The 15,073-nt window shown below is 41.9% G+C and overlaps 2 protein-coding genes across 4 annotated transcripts in view; one reads left to right on the forward strand and one right to left on the reverse strand.

The window, feature by feature from the left end:
- LOC118426277 (mitochondrial RNA pseudouridine synthase Rpusd4-like) overlaps positions 1-5,161 on the reverse strand; it is a 7,650-nt gene extending 2,489 nt beyond the window's left edge. Inside the window, exons 1-5 of the mRNA XM_035835573.1 lie at positions 4,386-5,161; positions 2,269-2,443; positions 1,603-1,795; positions 1,373-1,407; positions 660-869 (exon numbers count right to left, since the gene is read on the reverse strand). Coding sequence (XP_035691466.1) covers positions 660-869; positions 1,373-1,407; positions 1,603-1,795; positions 2,269-2,443; positions 4,386-5,123 — 1,351 coding nt within the window. The 5' untranslated portion in view covers positions 5,124-5,161. The remainder of the gene's footprint in view (positions 1-659; positions 870-1,372; positions 1,408-1,602; positions 1,796-2,268; positions 2,444-4,385) is intronic.
- A 126-nt stretch (positions 5,162-5,287) lies between these two features.
- On the forward strand, positions 5,288-14,603 carry LOC118426284 (GTP-binding protein 128up). 3 transcript variants are annotated; one of them, XM_035835583.1, is made up of 14 exons: positions 5,288-5,455; positions 6,075-6,198; positions 6,882-6,926; positions 7,449-7,522; positions 7,919-7,975; positions 8,464-8,533; positions 9,093-9,192; positions 9,669-9,738; positions 10,051-10,181; positions 10,828-10,882; positions 11,133-11,245; positions 11,998-12,120; positions 12,591-12,686; positions 13,934-14,603. In XM_035835583.1, exons 1-14 carry the CDS (start codon positions 5,417-5,419, stop codon positions 13,938-13,940), a joined length of 1,104 nt encoding a protein of 367 aa, XP_035691476.1. In that variant the 5' UTR covers positions 5,288-5,416; the 3' UTR covers positions 13,941-14,603. The 3 variants fall into 3 exon arrangements, with proteins under 3 accessions (XP_035691476.1, XP_035691475.1, XP_035691477.1); XM_035835582.1 differs by lacking the exon at positions 7,449-7,522 and having other exon boundaries at positions 7,845-7,975; XM_035835584.1 differs by lacking the exons at positions 7,449-7,522; positions 13,934-14,603 and having other exon boundaries at positions 7,845-7,975; positions 12,591-12,690.
- The last annotated feature ends 470 nt before the right edge of the window (positions 14,604-15,073 follow it).

A 15,073-nucleotide genomic window follows, 5' to 3' on the forward strand; every position in this document is an offset into this window, starting at 1 on the left:
GATGGCAGACTTCACTTCCTTACTCATACTGCATAGTTACCCTTAGGCCACACTGACTTAACTTTATGAGACCCCAAAACTTGATAATGCAGCTTTCTTAAGTACTGTGGTGTAATGTCAGGTTTTGATATCTCGTGGTCATGAGTAGTGAATAGTTCTTGTTTTTACCTTAAAATGTCTGAGAAATGAATTTTGCCCCTGAGGTCACCTTAGAATGCACCATTCTAACTTAAAATTCTTGAAAACTCCACACCATGGAAGGTGCATGCCTCCAGACCCCCTACAATACACGAGCCTATATCATTTGCCGTGACTCACAAAGAAATTTGGACCCCATATAATAAAATCCTTTACTAAAAGCCTGAGAACTAAGGAAATACTTTGGTAAAGCCATATACAAACTAAGAATGAAGAGTGAAAAGTGTGATCTTTATTCTGTAGCGTTTTGAACCCTCGTGGGCGACCTCGAAAGAGATGGACAGACAACATAAGGGAAGACATACACTTCCTAAACCTACACAGTGCCAACGCAAATGACAGAGGACGCTGGCGAGCTGCCATCAAGCCCCCCATCCACATGCAAGCATGTCTAACCCCCACAAGATGGGGAACAACAGACATTAAAACGGAGAGTGAGTGTGTGTTTGAGTGTTTCTCACCAGTTTCAGGCTGACATTCGACCAGCGCACAGGAGCCGCAGCTGTCCAGAACGCGGAAGTTAGTGACGGCAATCTGGGCGTCGGTACTCTTCCGTTTCTTCTTAACGATCAGCTTGGTCTCCTCACTGTACTCTGGAACACAGACCATCCTATGGTGGGGCCTGCCCTGCGCAGTCACTTCCACCTCCTTGATGGGGATGTCTACAACGCCTGGGTAGGGAGAGGAACAAGATGTATACGTACATAGTAGTGCATTGGTTATTGACCTTGCCTATGGACAAAGAAGTCTTGAGTCATTTTTAGGGGGTGAAATCCCATCCGCTATGATTTTCTTCTAAAGTTTTCAACCTATACAATTTTTGTGGTGCATAGAGGGGTTGTCGAAAACTGAAGAGAGCAGTGCTGTTGTCTATAATTTGATCCAAATCAAATTGTAAAGGCAGGCAACAGCATTTTTTTTACATTACAATGAGAATGAACCTAAAATGTTACAAAGCAGAAGAGTCCTACCGGTAGTAGCTCAACTATTCATTGAGCAAAACTGGTCTGACTCTGAGATCTCTTTCTCTTTGATCACAAGAAAGTTGCTCAGAAGTCTCCAGTCTTTCTCTCCAACATGTTAAACCACAAAGTTTATTGTGTGTTGTTGGAAGGATTGCAAAACTTAGACATACATACTTGAACAGTAGTAGCAAAAAGAGAAGGAGACTTACCCTCTTCGTGTGATGGCACTCCCATAGTCAGCACCCTGGGCACAACAAAAAACAGCAAAGGTTTCTAACAATGTAGACAACTAGGTTTTATACTAGTTTCAACACCAGCAACTCCAACCGACTTAAATCTTCATTTTATGTGTTACTTTCATTACCTCAATGAGAAGCAGCCTGAGGGCCGATTTGACCTACTCACGAATAAATGAAGGTTCAAACAAGAAAAACCCTACCAGTATTTCTTGATGACTTTCCTGAGCCTGAAGAGACTGTGCAGCTGGCGTGCCATGTCGTCAGTCTTGGCCAGCAGCATGACTCCTGTGGTCTCCTTGTCCAGTCTGTGGACCAGGTACAGTCGGTCAGTCTTCAGCGCCTGTTGCAGTAAGGGGAGGGAGTCGGCTATGCTGACCCCCATTCCTGGACCACCTGAACAACAGAAGAGTTTGTTTGTTTGTTTATTTGTCTCCTTGTCCAACATGTGAACCAGGTAAAGTCTGTCAGTCTTCAGGGCCTGCTGTAGGATGGGGAGGGAGTCGGCTATGCTGACCCCCATTCCTGGTCCACCTGAACAACAGAAGGTTCATCTTCAAACTTTGTTTTGTTTCATTTTGTTTGTTCTGTAGTATGAACAATGTGGTACTGTTATAAAAAATTATGGTAAAAATTTGAAATACTTTAGTTGTCCTTTTTGGTTGACACTTATCTGAGTTAACTACACAAAGTTACTTAGCCAGCTGAGATGTACCATGTGTCAATAAGACATTCATTCATTCAAAACTTGATCATCAGAACTTCTCATGTGTTTCCACTTTCACTTAATTTGTTTTATTTGGCCAGTTTGGTACTATCTTATGCCATTGTAGGATCTGCTTGGAGATTAAGCATTTCATCAGACTCACCATGAACAGGAACTCCATAGGGCTTCTCTATGGCCACAATGTCACCTTCATCATACAGAAGGCTTTTCTTCAAGATACTGGCCAGTGTGTATGGAGACACGTGGGTCAGGTCTGCTACCTGGTGTTTCCATTTGTATAGGAACTTCTCTCTGGACAGGTCCAACTCACGTATGTCCTATAGAAGAGAGATAAAATATAAGATGCATCGTGATTGAGATCTAAGACATGTTAAAAAAAGATTTTTCTCTGGATACTAGCCAAATTGTAGGAAGACACATGGGTTAGGTCTGGTAATTCCATCTGTACAGGAACTTCTCTCTGGACAGGTCCAACTCCTGTATGTCCTATAGAAGAGAGATAAAAATAAGATGCATCTTTAGTGAGATGAAAGATCTGTTTAAGAATTAAGGCTTTTCTTCAGGATACTGGCCAGTGTGTATGGAGACACGTGGGTCAGGTCTGCTACATGGTGTTTTCATTTGTACAGAAACTTCTCTCTGGACAGGTCCAACTCCCGTATGTCCTGAAAGAGAGTGACGACAAATATCAAGACATCTCTACAGTGAGATTTAGGACACCTTTGCCAAGGAAACTGGCCGTTGCGTAGGGAGACACAAATCAGATCTCAGAACTGGTGTTTCTACGTAACATGTATCTGTACATGAACTTCAATCTCTATGGATAACTTCCTTGCTGTGAACAAATGATAACAAATAATATTACGACACATCTTAAGTGAGATCAAGGAGCTTTTATCAGGAGGAGAGAGTATGGAGTTACCCGCCCGCTGTTCGCCTTTGTTTGGCCCGTTAAATCCCGCAGCGCCGGCTTTGTTTACTGCCCTGCGCGGCGCCCGTCTGATCTGATGTTCGTAGCGCCGGTTGGCGCGGTTTCTATGCTAATGAGCCACGCCATTACGTCATAGCCCTCGAGCCAGCCCGAAGCCCGATCGGCAAGAGGCGAAGTGGGTCAGGTTTCCGACGATTCCCTTATTTGGAAAACTCGGCAGGCATGTGACTACGTCATCTTGCGGTAGAGGGCACAATGGCGGACAGTTTGATATGTTTCTCTTCGCCGTACAACAAACATGGGCCAGTTTAGGCCTATTTTCGCGGATCGAGGTCTGTTTTCTTGCGATAGAATTATGAATTTTCACATGTATTTTCAGATGGCTACTAAAAAAATATGACGTTTTTCTTCATTTAGCTGATATTTTTTCGTAACTGTTGATGATGTGCTCGGTAAAATGGCGTGTTCACTGTTGGTCGAACCTTGCTCATTTTTGTCGAACCACCCGTGTTTTTAGAGGATACATCGGGCCTGGAATAAGGTGAAGGTAAGGCGGGAGAGCATAGTTTTCATGGTTTTCGTTACGATCGGGTTTTCGTATATAATGTCTTGAGTTCTCCAGGCATAATTTTGAACTTTGTATTTGTATCGATTTATGAAATATATCTGTTGCATACTTAAAAAAAACTTGTTCCTGTGATCATGAGTCAGGTTTTTCACAGTCATCATTAATTGTAGGAATATTACCAGTTTTTTTCGTAGACTTTGCCTCAGACAATTTTGCCTTTAGGCTTAGCCCGTACCCGAGCGGCGGCGCTGTACGGTCGCCGTATGGCTTTGAAATTTCACCCTCAGTCAGAGAGAATATTGCCGCCGCTGTATGTATTCCGAAGTTACTCTTCTGTTCAACATCGTCGACAAAATCGCAAAAATCAGATCGCTACACACAATGTTTGTATCCCCAGGCCGCCCCACCATGAATATGACCACAAAACAAAGGGAAAACAAAAGCTTGCGTGGGTGAAATGTATGCAGATGCGGGTTTTTGACACGTGGGTGTTAATAAAATTTTGTCGCCCGCTACGAACATACGAACAATGGAAACTAATCCGTACTCTCTCCTACTGATAAAAGCTCCTTGGTGAGATTCATCTTTAAGAAACTTTTTTTTTAAAGTTATTTTACCTGTCCTGGACATAAGCAAAACACATCTGGACAAGCATGGTCTGGACAAAAGCTGTTTATCTGGCCCTTGCCTTTGACCTTAAGCAGTTCAAACTGTGACAGTGTGAATAGGCTTATTCTTTGTGTCAGTAACAATGACTTACCTTCAAACCTCTGCCTGTAGCTATTTCCTCCGCCCACCTCTCCTCACGAAGCCTCCTGGCTATGTCTTTAGCAGTCTCTGGTTTATCTTCCTTTTTCTCCTGGCCTTTCCTAAATTCTCTCTGTTCTTTTCTCAGCTGTCTCTGTTCCTTTGCCAGTTGTTCTATCCGTGTTTCGAACTGAAGAAGTTCATCATCGCCTGGTTGAACCTTTTCGAACTCGCGATACTTCCACCATTTTTCCCGCGGCTCGTCGTACGAGACTTTGACATCGTCGGCACTCACTTTAGTCTGGTGTCCTTTTCGTTCGTGCTCGTCTAATGTTTCGAAATGAGGTTTCCGTCGCTTCTTTCTAGGTTTATCGAAAATTTGAAGATCGCTCTCGACTGAATACGAAAGATTATCATCGCTATGTGGTCTGATATCTACTTGAGAGCTGAATCTTTTCTGATGTCTCCCTCTATGCGACTCAACTTCCCTGTCATGGGGAAAATGTCCTCTGACTTCTGAAAACATGTCATGCTCATATCTGCCCCCCTCCCCCTCAAAATTTTCCATGATATTCTCGTCGTTTTCGATCGATTCTCTTGTTCTTCCACCTCTCCTTGGAATGAAACAAACGCTTGATCCATGGAATTGTCGTACGCGGTAGTCCAACTGTGACGATACGGCGGGAAAAGGCGCGAAAAGTGACTTTTGGTGTGAAAACATGCGCGACAAAAGTCGCATGGGCGCCGCCATGTTGGTATTCCAAGTCTCGCAAAGTCTCGAGTTTGGCAGAAGATCTTAGGTTACAAAGATCGCTCTAACTCTGTTTTAGACAAACCAAAGTTTAAAACACGAAAACAGTATTATTCTGAATGGATATATGATTAATGACATCCCGTATATTGTGAGGAAAAGGCGCAGAAAATGGGTAAAATTGGGCAGTATATTTTGGTCACGTGATGATCTATGACGAGACTTGGCGTGAAGACAGGTTCCGGTGTGGAGGGAAAGTGCCGACGTCGTGAAGAAGTTCCTCACAAGAAATCATGGGCGTCTTGGAGAAAATAGCCGAGATCGAGTCCGAGGTGAGGTACCAACAGTCTTAAGAACATCTAGAATTGAACGGTTTTACTAAAACCACACACACTGCCAGCAAATATGCTATTTTTACGAAAATGTACGACGAACATATTGCATCACAGATGGAATTGGGGGGGGGGGGGTTCTAGAGTAGAGCATACATGTAGTAGAGTTCTTCGGTCAGGTAGGAGTGCTAATAACTTTTTTGACAGTACATATGTTTAAAATTGACAAATATAAAATAACAATTCAATATGAAATTCAACATTTTTTTCAGGTTTCAAGTGTGTGTGTACATAAGTCAAAGATTGATTGATTGATGGAATCAGATGCTATTATCTTTTTTTTTCGAATTTCATGAAAATGATAGCTGAACTTGCAATAATTTATGAACTAGTACATTAGTTTAGTCGAAGTGTTTTGCTTTAGCTGTCTGGCCGTTTCCAAACAAAGCATATGCACAATTATCCGATATGGTGCACAATTATCCGATATGGTCCGAAAGTGCAAAAATTAGGTGCACAGCTCCAATTTTGGATGCACAAAAACAAAAGTCCATGTACACCCAATATTTTTTCATGTAATGCTTCATATTAATGATGCTCGTGGTAAAAACCGATGTAGATGGCTCGGACCCAGAAGAACAAGGCGACCAGCGCCCATTTGGGTCTGCTGAAGGCTCGTCTGGCGAAGCTCCGACGGGAACTCATCGAACCAAAAGGTGGCGGCGGCGGGAAAGCAGGAGAAGGTAGATATCCCAGCTGAAAAAAAGAACTTGCAACTTAACGTGCTAGAATATTCAAGTCAGTGTTATAAATCACAGACAGTCAAACCTTTACATTTCTATTACTGGGCAAACCCCCTTCAGAGGCATCCCCCCCAGGTGTCACGAGGTGCACGGCACTAGTGTGGCCGGTGGTGGTGCTCCAACAAAAATAATAAGTGCAAGAAAGTAATAACAAAAAGGGTGTGAGTGATGGCCACACTAGTGGTCTTTGAACATGTACATAGATCTACAAATGATCAGCATAAAGACCACTTGGCCATTGTGACCATTTTTGGATGGTCCCTTTATGTATGATATTTCCCATTGACACTAGTTAGCATAAGGAATCCTGTCTATAGTGTCCATATGGTCCTCTTGGGCAGGTTTGGATTGAGCCATGAAGCCTACTTGCTGTGGCCTGTAGAAACTCACATTATGAACAATTAAATCAAATGATAAAACAGTTCACAGTTTAACAAAACAGACAGCACTCCTCACCTCACCTCACCGCTCCCATAGCCTCACCGGCCGTAGGGGCAGCAATGCCATCAACATAAGTTTTCCATCTTCGTCTATCTTCGGCCAAGGTTTCTAGTTTCTAGACAGCACTAGTCAGTGATAATTATAAAGTTTGGCTTGATTGAATTATTCTTGTCTCCATGTAGGTTTTGATGTTGCCAAGACAGGAGATGCCAGGATTGGGTTTGTTGGTGAGTTCTCTCTTTTCCTGTTGGAAGAAAATTTCTTGTTACAAAAAAATTCTGTGGAAAATTTGAAATGATGAACTAAAAAAAGTTTTAAGCAAGGCAAAAGCTGTACTAACTTACTACCAAGGCAGGTTTTGTTTTCACATACAATGATTTTTCTTATTTTGATCCTGTACTGAAGAAAATAATTCAATCCCTGCAGTGTTCTAGAAAAGTCTGTGTGAATGTTTTAATTCAGGTTTCCCCTCTGTGGGTAAGTCGACCCTCCTGAGTAACCTGTGTGAATGTTTCAGGTTTCCCCTCCGTGGGTAAGTCGACCCTCCTGAGTAACCTGTGTGAATGTTTCAGGTTTCCCCTCCGTGGGTAAGTCGACCCTCCTGAGTAACCTGGCTGTGTGAATGTTTCAGGTTTCCCCTCGGTGGGAAAGTCGACCCTCCTGAGTAACCTGGCTGTGTGAATGTTTCAGGTTTCCCCTCCGTGGGTAAGTCGACCCTCCTGAGTAACCTGGCTGTGTGAATGTTTCAGGTTTCCCCTCCGTGGGTAAGTCGACCCTCCTGAGTAATCTGGCAGGTGTGTACTCCGAGGTGGCTGCTTATGAGTTCACCACCCTCACTGAGTAACCTGTGTGAATGTTTCAGGTTTCCCCTCCGTGGGTAAGTCGACCCTCCTGAGTAACCTGGCTGTGTGAATGTTTCAGGTTTCCCCTCCGTGGGTAAGTCGACCCTCCTGAGTAACCTGTGTGAATGTTTCAGGTTTCCCCTCCGTGGGTAAGTCGACCCTCCTGAGTAACCTGTGTGAATGTTTCAGGTTTCCCCTCCGTGGGTAAGTCGACCCTCCTGAGTAACCTGGCTGTGTGAATGTTTCAGGTTTCCCCTCCGTGGGTAAGTCGACCCTCCTGAGTAACCTGTGTGAATGTTTCAGGTTTCCCCTCCGTGGGTAAGTCGACCCTCCTGAGTAACCTGGCAGGTGTGTACTCTGAGGTGGCTGCTTATGAGTTCACCACCCTCACCACCGTACCCGGGGTCATCAAGTACAAGGGTGCAAAAGTTCAGGTAAGGTCATCATAAAGTTCAGGTTAGGTCACAATACTGTTTATGCAGTTCTCAGAGATTTAATTTCTTGGGGGCAGGAGTGTTCATGGTGGTTTTAAGTAGTGCCATATGCTGAAGTCACGTACTGTAATGGAAAAATGTTTTGCAGTGGTTTTGAGTTTGCGGTGAAGTGGCCTTTGCCAAAACTGCAAACATAAAACCACTGCAAACATTTCTTCATTTACAGTTTTAACTTAAAGCTTAAAAGTTCAGGTAAGGACACAAGTTGGTGATCGATGTACATTACGTAGTTTAACATGTAATGTCAGGGCAAGAATTGTTTTCTGTTAAATTCAAGTTTAACTTTTAGAACTATTAAATTTTGTTGGCTAAAACTGTACAAACATATGGAAAGGACCGTGGAATTGTTCATGTCAACTGGTTGTTAGGGCCATTGGTTGTTAGGAAATACATGTAGGTGACATCCCACTGTATTTGTTTTTGCACAGTTGCTGGATCTTCCAGGTATTATAGAAGGAGCAAAGGATGGAAAAGGCAGAGGGAAGCAAGTTATTGCAGGTTTGTCCAGTTTATTTACTGTCATCTTTACTACTATTTGTTGCTGTAAACAGCATTTGTTATTCTTATTAATTATGTATACTGTAGAATTGAGGGGAAAACTGGTATACAGGCAGGCTTTTAGCAAGGTATGCGTCAACGTGTCATCTGGACGCACTTTTCTTAGAATAACAAGAAATTTGATGCCCCTGGACGCCCTATACTAGTGAGAAAATCTTCTGACAAGCATGAAATTCTGATTGACCAGGGTTGCAACCAGGTCATCTGTGGTCAAAGTCTTCTACTGTGACATCTGTAACAGTATTTTTGCCTCTTGGGATACCTTAGAATGCACTGTTTTAACTTAAAACCATGAAAAACTCTGCACCATGGAAGGTGGATGCCCCCTACAATAGTCACTTACCGCGACTCACTAATGAGTTTGGACTCCCTATTATAAACTCCTAGCTAAAAGCCTGTATACAGGCTAACTGTTAAGAGTGCAACACCTATGTTCAAAATTTCCCACTGTTAGTATAAAAAATAAGTTTCAAATGCAATTTTTTCCTGTCATCTGTAGTTGCCCGTACCTGCAGTCTGATATTCATCGTGTTGGACGTTCTGAAGCCGCTCGGACACAAGAGACTCATCGAGCACGAACTGGAGGGGTTCGGAATCAGGTAAACTCAGATTTTATGTAACTGGTGTAATATACATGTATATGGCCTTGAGACTAAATGATAGTAGTACGGTCGCCTTGTATTTGTAAGGTGGTGGGTTTAAATCTTCTGCAAAGTCATACCAAAGACTTGTACAAAAAAATGGTACAAACGGCTTTCTCTGCTTAGCACTGAGCTCTTAAGTTAAAATGAGAAAACGTATGGGAGTTGAACACACATCACTTCCAGTGTACTAGCCAGGGTTTTACTAGCCCCTGCTGTAGTGGCCTGTTTGTCCCAAGGGTTATGGAAGTAGAGGTAGGCCCCTCCCTATACACCTGTTTGGGAAGGATTTAACTTACTTAATGTCAACATTTGGTGGAAAGATGGCCTAATTTGTATTGTCTTTAGATATTGCTGGTAGAGAAGCACCTTTTATGAGGGTTGCCACACATTTTTTTTCCTTCTGAGTGATTGAGACTTTCTTTCTTGGACAGGTTGAACAAAGAGCCCCCAAACATTCACTTCCGCAAGAAGGACAAGGGAGGTATCAACTTCCAGCCCTCAGTAAGACAATTTTCCGTTTGCAACTTGTAGACATCATCATTATGTGATTGTGTAGAAAATTATGCCATTGCTTTATTAATACATTATTGACGGAACAATGGACAGTGAAGTAATCATTGTACACACTTACACACAACAAACACACCCACACACACACTCCTAAAATTGTAATGATACATGTACTATCTGACCCTTACCTCCCCCATGACTTCAATGAAAAGCAGCCTGCAGGCCGATTTGAGCTTCTTATGGATAAATAAAGGTTCAAGCAAAGAAACTAGTCTGTAATTAGTAAATGCCCCCTCTCCACAGGTACCACAGTCAGAGCTGGATTCAGACCTGGTGAAACAGATCCTGGCAGAGTACAAGATCCACAACGCTGACATCCTGGTCAGGTACGACGCTAGCGCTGATGACTTGATCGACGTCATCGAGGGAAACAGGTGGGACTTTTTATTTGTTTCTTCATTTATTTGTTTGTTTTGCTGGTGCAATGGCCTAGTGGGTAGAGTGTTCGCCTTGCATTCGGAAGGTCGTGAGTTCGATCCCGGCTGAGTCATACCAAAGACTATAAAAATGGTACATGCTGCTTTCTCTGCTTAGCACTGAGCATTCGGGAAAGAGTATGGAAGTTGAACACACACCACTACCAGTGGACTAGCCCCCTGCTGTAGTGATTGCGTTGTGTGTGGCCCAGGGCTAACGAAACAGAGATGGGCACCGCCCTATGCGCCAGAAATGGGCACTGCCCTTGGCGTGGGAAGGGTTTAACTTTTTTAACTTAACTCATTTATTTGTTTGCTTTATATTGTTTTTAGTACATGTACCGAAAGTCTTTTTGCTCCCTTTGCTGATATCTTTGCTGATCTGTATTCTGTGAATAGTTTTATCTGGTTTGAAAATCACTGGCTGAGAAAGTTATTGTATTGATTGCCCATAAAAGGAAGGTCACTGAATCATTGACTCGACTACAATGTAGCATTTGGTTCTGTACATACATCCATGCAACATTACTTGTATTGTTTGAAAAAAAAAGGAAAAATGTAGCATGCATATGTGTGAAAATTTTTCTGTTTTACCTTCTTCTAGGGTCTACATTCCCTGCATTTTTCTGCTCAACAAAATTGACCAGATCTCCATTGAAGTAAGTATTGTAGACTTACAAATAAAGATTTCTATATTATTCTTTGGTTATAGTAGACAATATATTACTGTGACTGTTGATAGTTGATACCACTACAATTCTAGAGATGCTGTAAGCTGTACCATGTCATTCAATTAAATGGTTGCTACATGTATGTTGCATGTAGCAGAGGATGTAATATGTCGTACCTTGTACAGTTGTTGTGCAGTTAAGTTATTGATAAACATCTCAATAACCATTTCCCCATCAGGAGCTGGACATCATCTATAAAATCCCCCACTGTGTGCCCATCTCTGCTCACCACAAGTGGAACTTTGACGACTTACTGGAGAAAATGTGGGAGTATCTCGACCTGGTCAGAATGTAAGCCACTCAACACCTCTGTTTTATCTTGGCATGTCCCAGACTAATAGTTTTTCATAAATTTGAAGAGGGGGAAGTTATATTGTTTTTGGCTTGTCCATTTTTGACTTCAGGTCTGTCTATGTTTCATTATGTGCTTGTGTGGTTTGCCATTACTGATTTCAATGCTTTTGGGGCTATTTCTTAAAATAAACGCCTTCAAACTTCATTTCATCTTTACGTCTTAACTTGCTGACTTGCATGTGCATGGTGTTTCCAGCAATTCATTTAATCACAGCAGGGAGTAAAGTGCTTACCAACAAGCTTTTGATGAATTTCATTATACTACTCAAATTGAATAAGCCTATGTCAGCTTGTGTATAGAAATCAGGGCTATCTCCAGGGTTTTCTTTTTCCTACCCAGCTCATTGTTTGGAAGCCCATTTTCTTCATATGCATGTATAGACCTATCATTTCAAGGATACAGTAGAAGCCGTTTAATTGCACGGCCTATTTGCCAGCGTATTTCGTGCAATTATCCAGCTGGTGCAATAATGCAAAGATATTCAGCTGGACCGCTGCAGTTAACAGAAGTGTGCATTAATCTGTTATGCAATTATGCTTCTACTGTACTAAAATACATTTTTAACATTTCATGTCATGAAGGTAAAATTTTTGGATGTCAGATTGTAGGTAAAAAGATAAGATTTTTTATATTGTCAATCACAGATAAACTTTCATTCTAATGCTTGGCCATTTGCCTTGATTTCCAGTTACACGAAGCCGAAGGGTCAGCTTCCCGACTACGAGGCCCCGGTGGTGCTGGACCACAGGCACTCAGCCATCGAGGACTTCTGCAACAAGCTCCACAAAAGCCTCATCAAGGAGTTTAAATAGTACGTCTCTCTGTACTGTACTAAATCTCATGACTTAAAAAATCCTTGGAGCATCTTCAACATGGGAAAAAGGCATCAAATTTTTCAACAAGACTAACAGTGACTGAACTCAGTTAAACAGAGTTGTTTACCTTTGCCAAAATTAGATTTAGGGTGAGTTTGTCTGCATGTGTCTGTGTCATAGCAGCTTACTAATGGACTGCAGCGAAACTTTGATATCTTGTGTTCTGGACATACTGCCCGCAGCGGTCTTGATTTTTGAGTGGTAGATAGCTCTTGTGGCCCTGGCAACTTTTTTTAAACTGCTGGGGCCAATGCTGTTTCAAACTTTGGACGAGAATACATGTAATTCAAGAATCTGTTGATGGATTATTAAGATATGTATATTTTTTCTCTGTTACTTAATGGTGTCCTTATAAAGTGTCCTTGTAATGACTTACCTGCTGTGAAATCCTGTCCCTGTTCCCCAGTGCCCTTGTGTGGGGATCCTCTGTCAAACATCAACCCCAGAAAGTCGGCAAGGAGCATATTCTGCATGACGAGGATGTCGTCCAGATTGTCAAAAGGTAACTTTTTTGTTCTTAATCCTCACCTTGACTTTAAGTACACTGTACTTAAGACTTGAACCCTCTCCCTTCGTTCTATAACCCAATTAACAATACACATTTGGTGCTTAACAGTTACCTTAGCAGGCTTAAGGTTTATTACCTCTATGAAATATTCATGGAGGTTATAATGGCACCGTGGGGGCAGTGGGGGCCGTCGCCCCCACAAAAAATAGGTCGTGGGGGCGTTGCCCCCACAATAAAATCAGCTGAAACACCCAAAAATCAAATTGAAACCCTTGTGAAAATTTTCACTGATGAAATTTTCATCAAATCTTGCTAGTCTACTCACTAACTGGCAAAATTTGCCGCTGAAAATGCAGGAAATGACGTTTCAGAGGGTCCAAAATTTCAAAGGACTCACGCCTTTGGCACTGGACATGGTGGGGTTGCCGGAGCGTCGTCCCCCACGACCCTTTTTACTAGTAGAAATTTCATTACCAAAGTTAGCTTTGTTTACATGCAAATTGTTCCCCTCAAATGCAGGAAATGGCATTTGAAATGTCCTGATTTCAAAATTTCTCCAGAACTCTTTTGTGACGGCTTGCGCCTTTGGGGCTCACGACAACGTAGTGCAAAATATGTTGGGGCGTGGGTCGTCTCCCTCAAAAATCGTTTTCACTACTATAGAAGTGTCATTAAATTCAGCTTACTCTGTCAGCAAAATCTGTCCCTCAAAATGCAGGAAATGCCGTTTCAGAGGATTTAGATTTAAAAATTTCCCAGAACCTACCTTGCAACGGCTCGTGCCTTAACCGCTCGAATTGGTGAAAATATGTTGGGGGTGTCGCCCTCAATAAAAAGCTAAAACTATGTGTATTTTTGATGGAAATGCCATTGAAGTTAGCCTAGTCTGGCAGCAAAATTTTCCCCTCAAAGGCAGGAAATAGCGTTTCAGAGGGTTTGGATTTTAAAGGGTTTGGACCCTAGAAGGTCACGCCTCCGGCGCGACGCCTCGGGCCTTCGGCCCTCGATTCAGTGCTATGAAAAAATTTCGCCCCCACAACTAAGAAATGGTGCCGCCGCCTCTGTATATGTTCACTAGCATTTGTGTGTGTGTCTGTCTGTGTGTGTATCTATCTTTGTGTGTGTGTCTGTTTCTGTATGTGTGCAAGTGTGTGTGTGTGTGCATGTATGTGTGCATGTGTGTCTGGATGTATTGTTTTCATACTTGGTTGATGACCAACATGTAAACTGCTGTTTTTCAGAGTCTGAAGTGCCTGATGCATCCTGAATGTCACAGCAAGAAGGAAAATGTCGCACACCTGACAACACATGCAGAATGCTTCATTTCTTTATTTAAACCAGCTGCAAGTTGATGAAAATGTCTAAAAAAATGTCAATGTTCCAATAAGAACTAGTTAACACTATTATAACAGGAGAGACAAGCTAGGCTAGCCAAAGCTAGGCTCCACTAGGCCAGGCTAGGTAAAGTGATATCTTTTCTGTTTCAATGATCTGAAATTTTATGATGCCAATGTGTACAAATGTATGATATCTCTGTTGGTAGCTTGAACTGTGTGAGTTCTTGTTTTATGTTTGGGAAGACAAAAAAGCTGGTCAGTTGAATGTCTTGCAAGTTAAGAAAATTCTCTGATTGCAAAGTGCAGACATCTTCAGCAACTTGAATACCTTGAATGGAAAAAAAAATACTATGTCTCTCTTAGAAATGTAAGTAAATAACAGATGTTTTAATTAAAAATACATTAGAACAGGCAAAAGTCTTTATACAATGAAGTTAACACACACACACATACACACACAAAAGCAATAGAGAAAACGAAAATCAAAAGTTGTTTAAATTTTAGTTTATTTTGCCTGCATGTAAAGGATTGCATGAGCAATGAAACCTGTGAATAAACCATGTTTGATATTATATGCCTCATTGTGTGTTGCCTCTGTTGCACTTATTAAGTGTGAATGAGTGAGAAAGAAATGGTTACATGTCATTTAGTTTCAGTTTATTGTTTGATCTACTGTTAAAGGGGCCCAGGGCAGTTTTTAGAGCATTCATATAATAATAGATTAAAAATATTCTGGATGAGACAATCGGTGCGATATTGACATTTACTTTAACATTCTAGCACATTTGTATCATTACTTTGTACTTTCAGTGTTTAAAAGGACGCACAAACATACCGCAAACGGCCCCCGTTGATTTATTGGGCCCTTCAATAAATCAGCACAGGATCGAGTCACTAACAGTTTTCCGTCGTTAATTTTGGGTGATTTTTGAACGCGTGAGGTCACCAAAAGAATTGAATCTGATTCGCCCGTTCACAAATCGAAACCTTATTCGAACACCATTCGTGATGATATCTCCGGAGGCGTTCGGGATTCATTGGTCA

This window comes from Branchiostoma floridae, chromosome 11 (genome assembly GCF_000003815.2).
Source record: "Branchiostoma floridae strain S238N-H82 chromosome 11, Bfl_VNyyK, whole genome shotgun sequence".
Lineage (NCBI taxonomy): Eukaryota > Metazoa > Chordata > Leptocardii > Amphioxiformes > Branchiostomatidae > Branchiostoma > Branchiostoma floridae.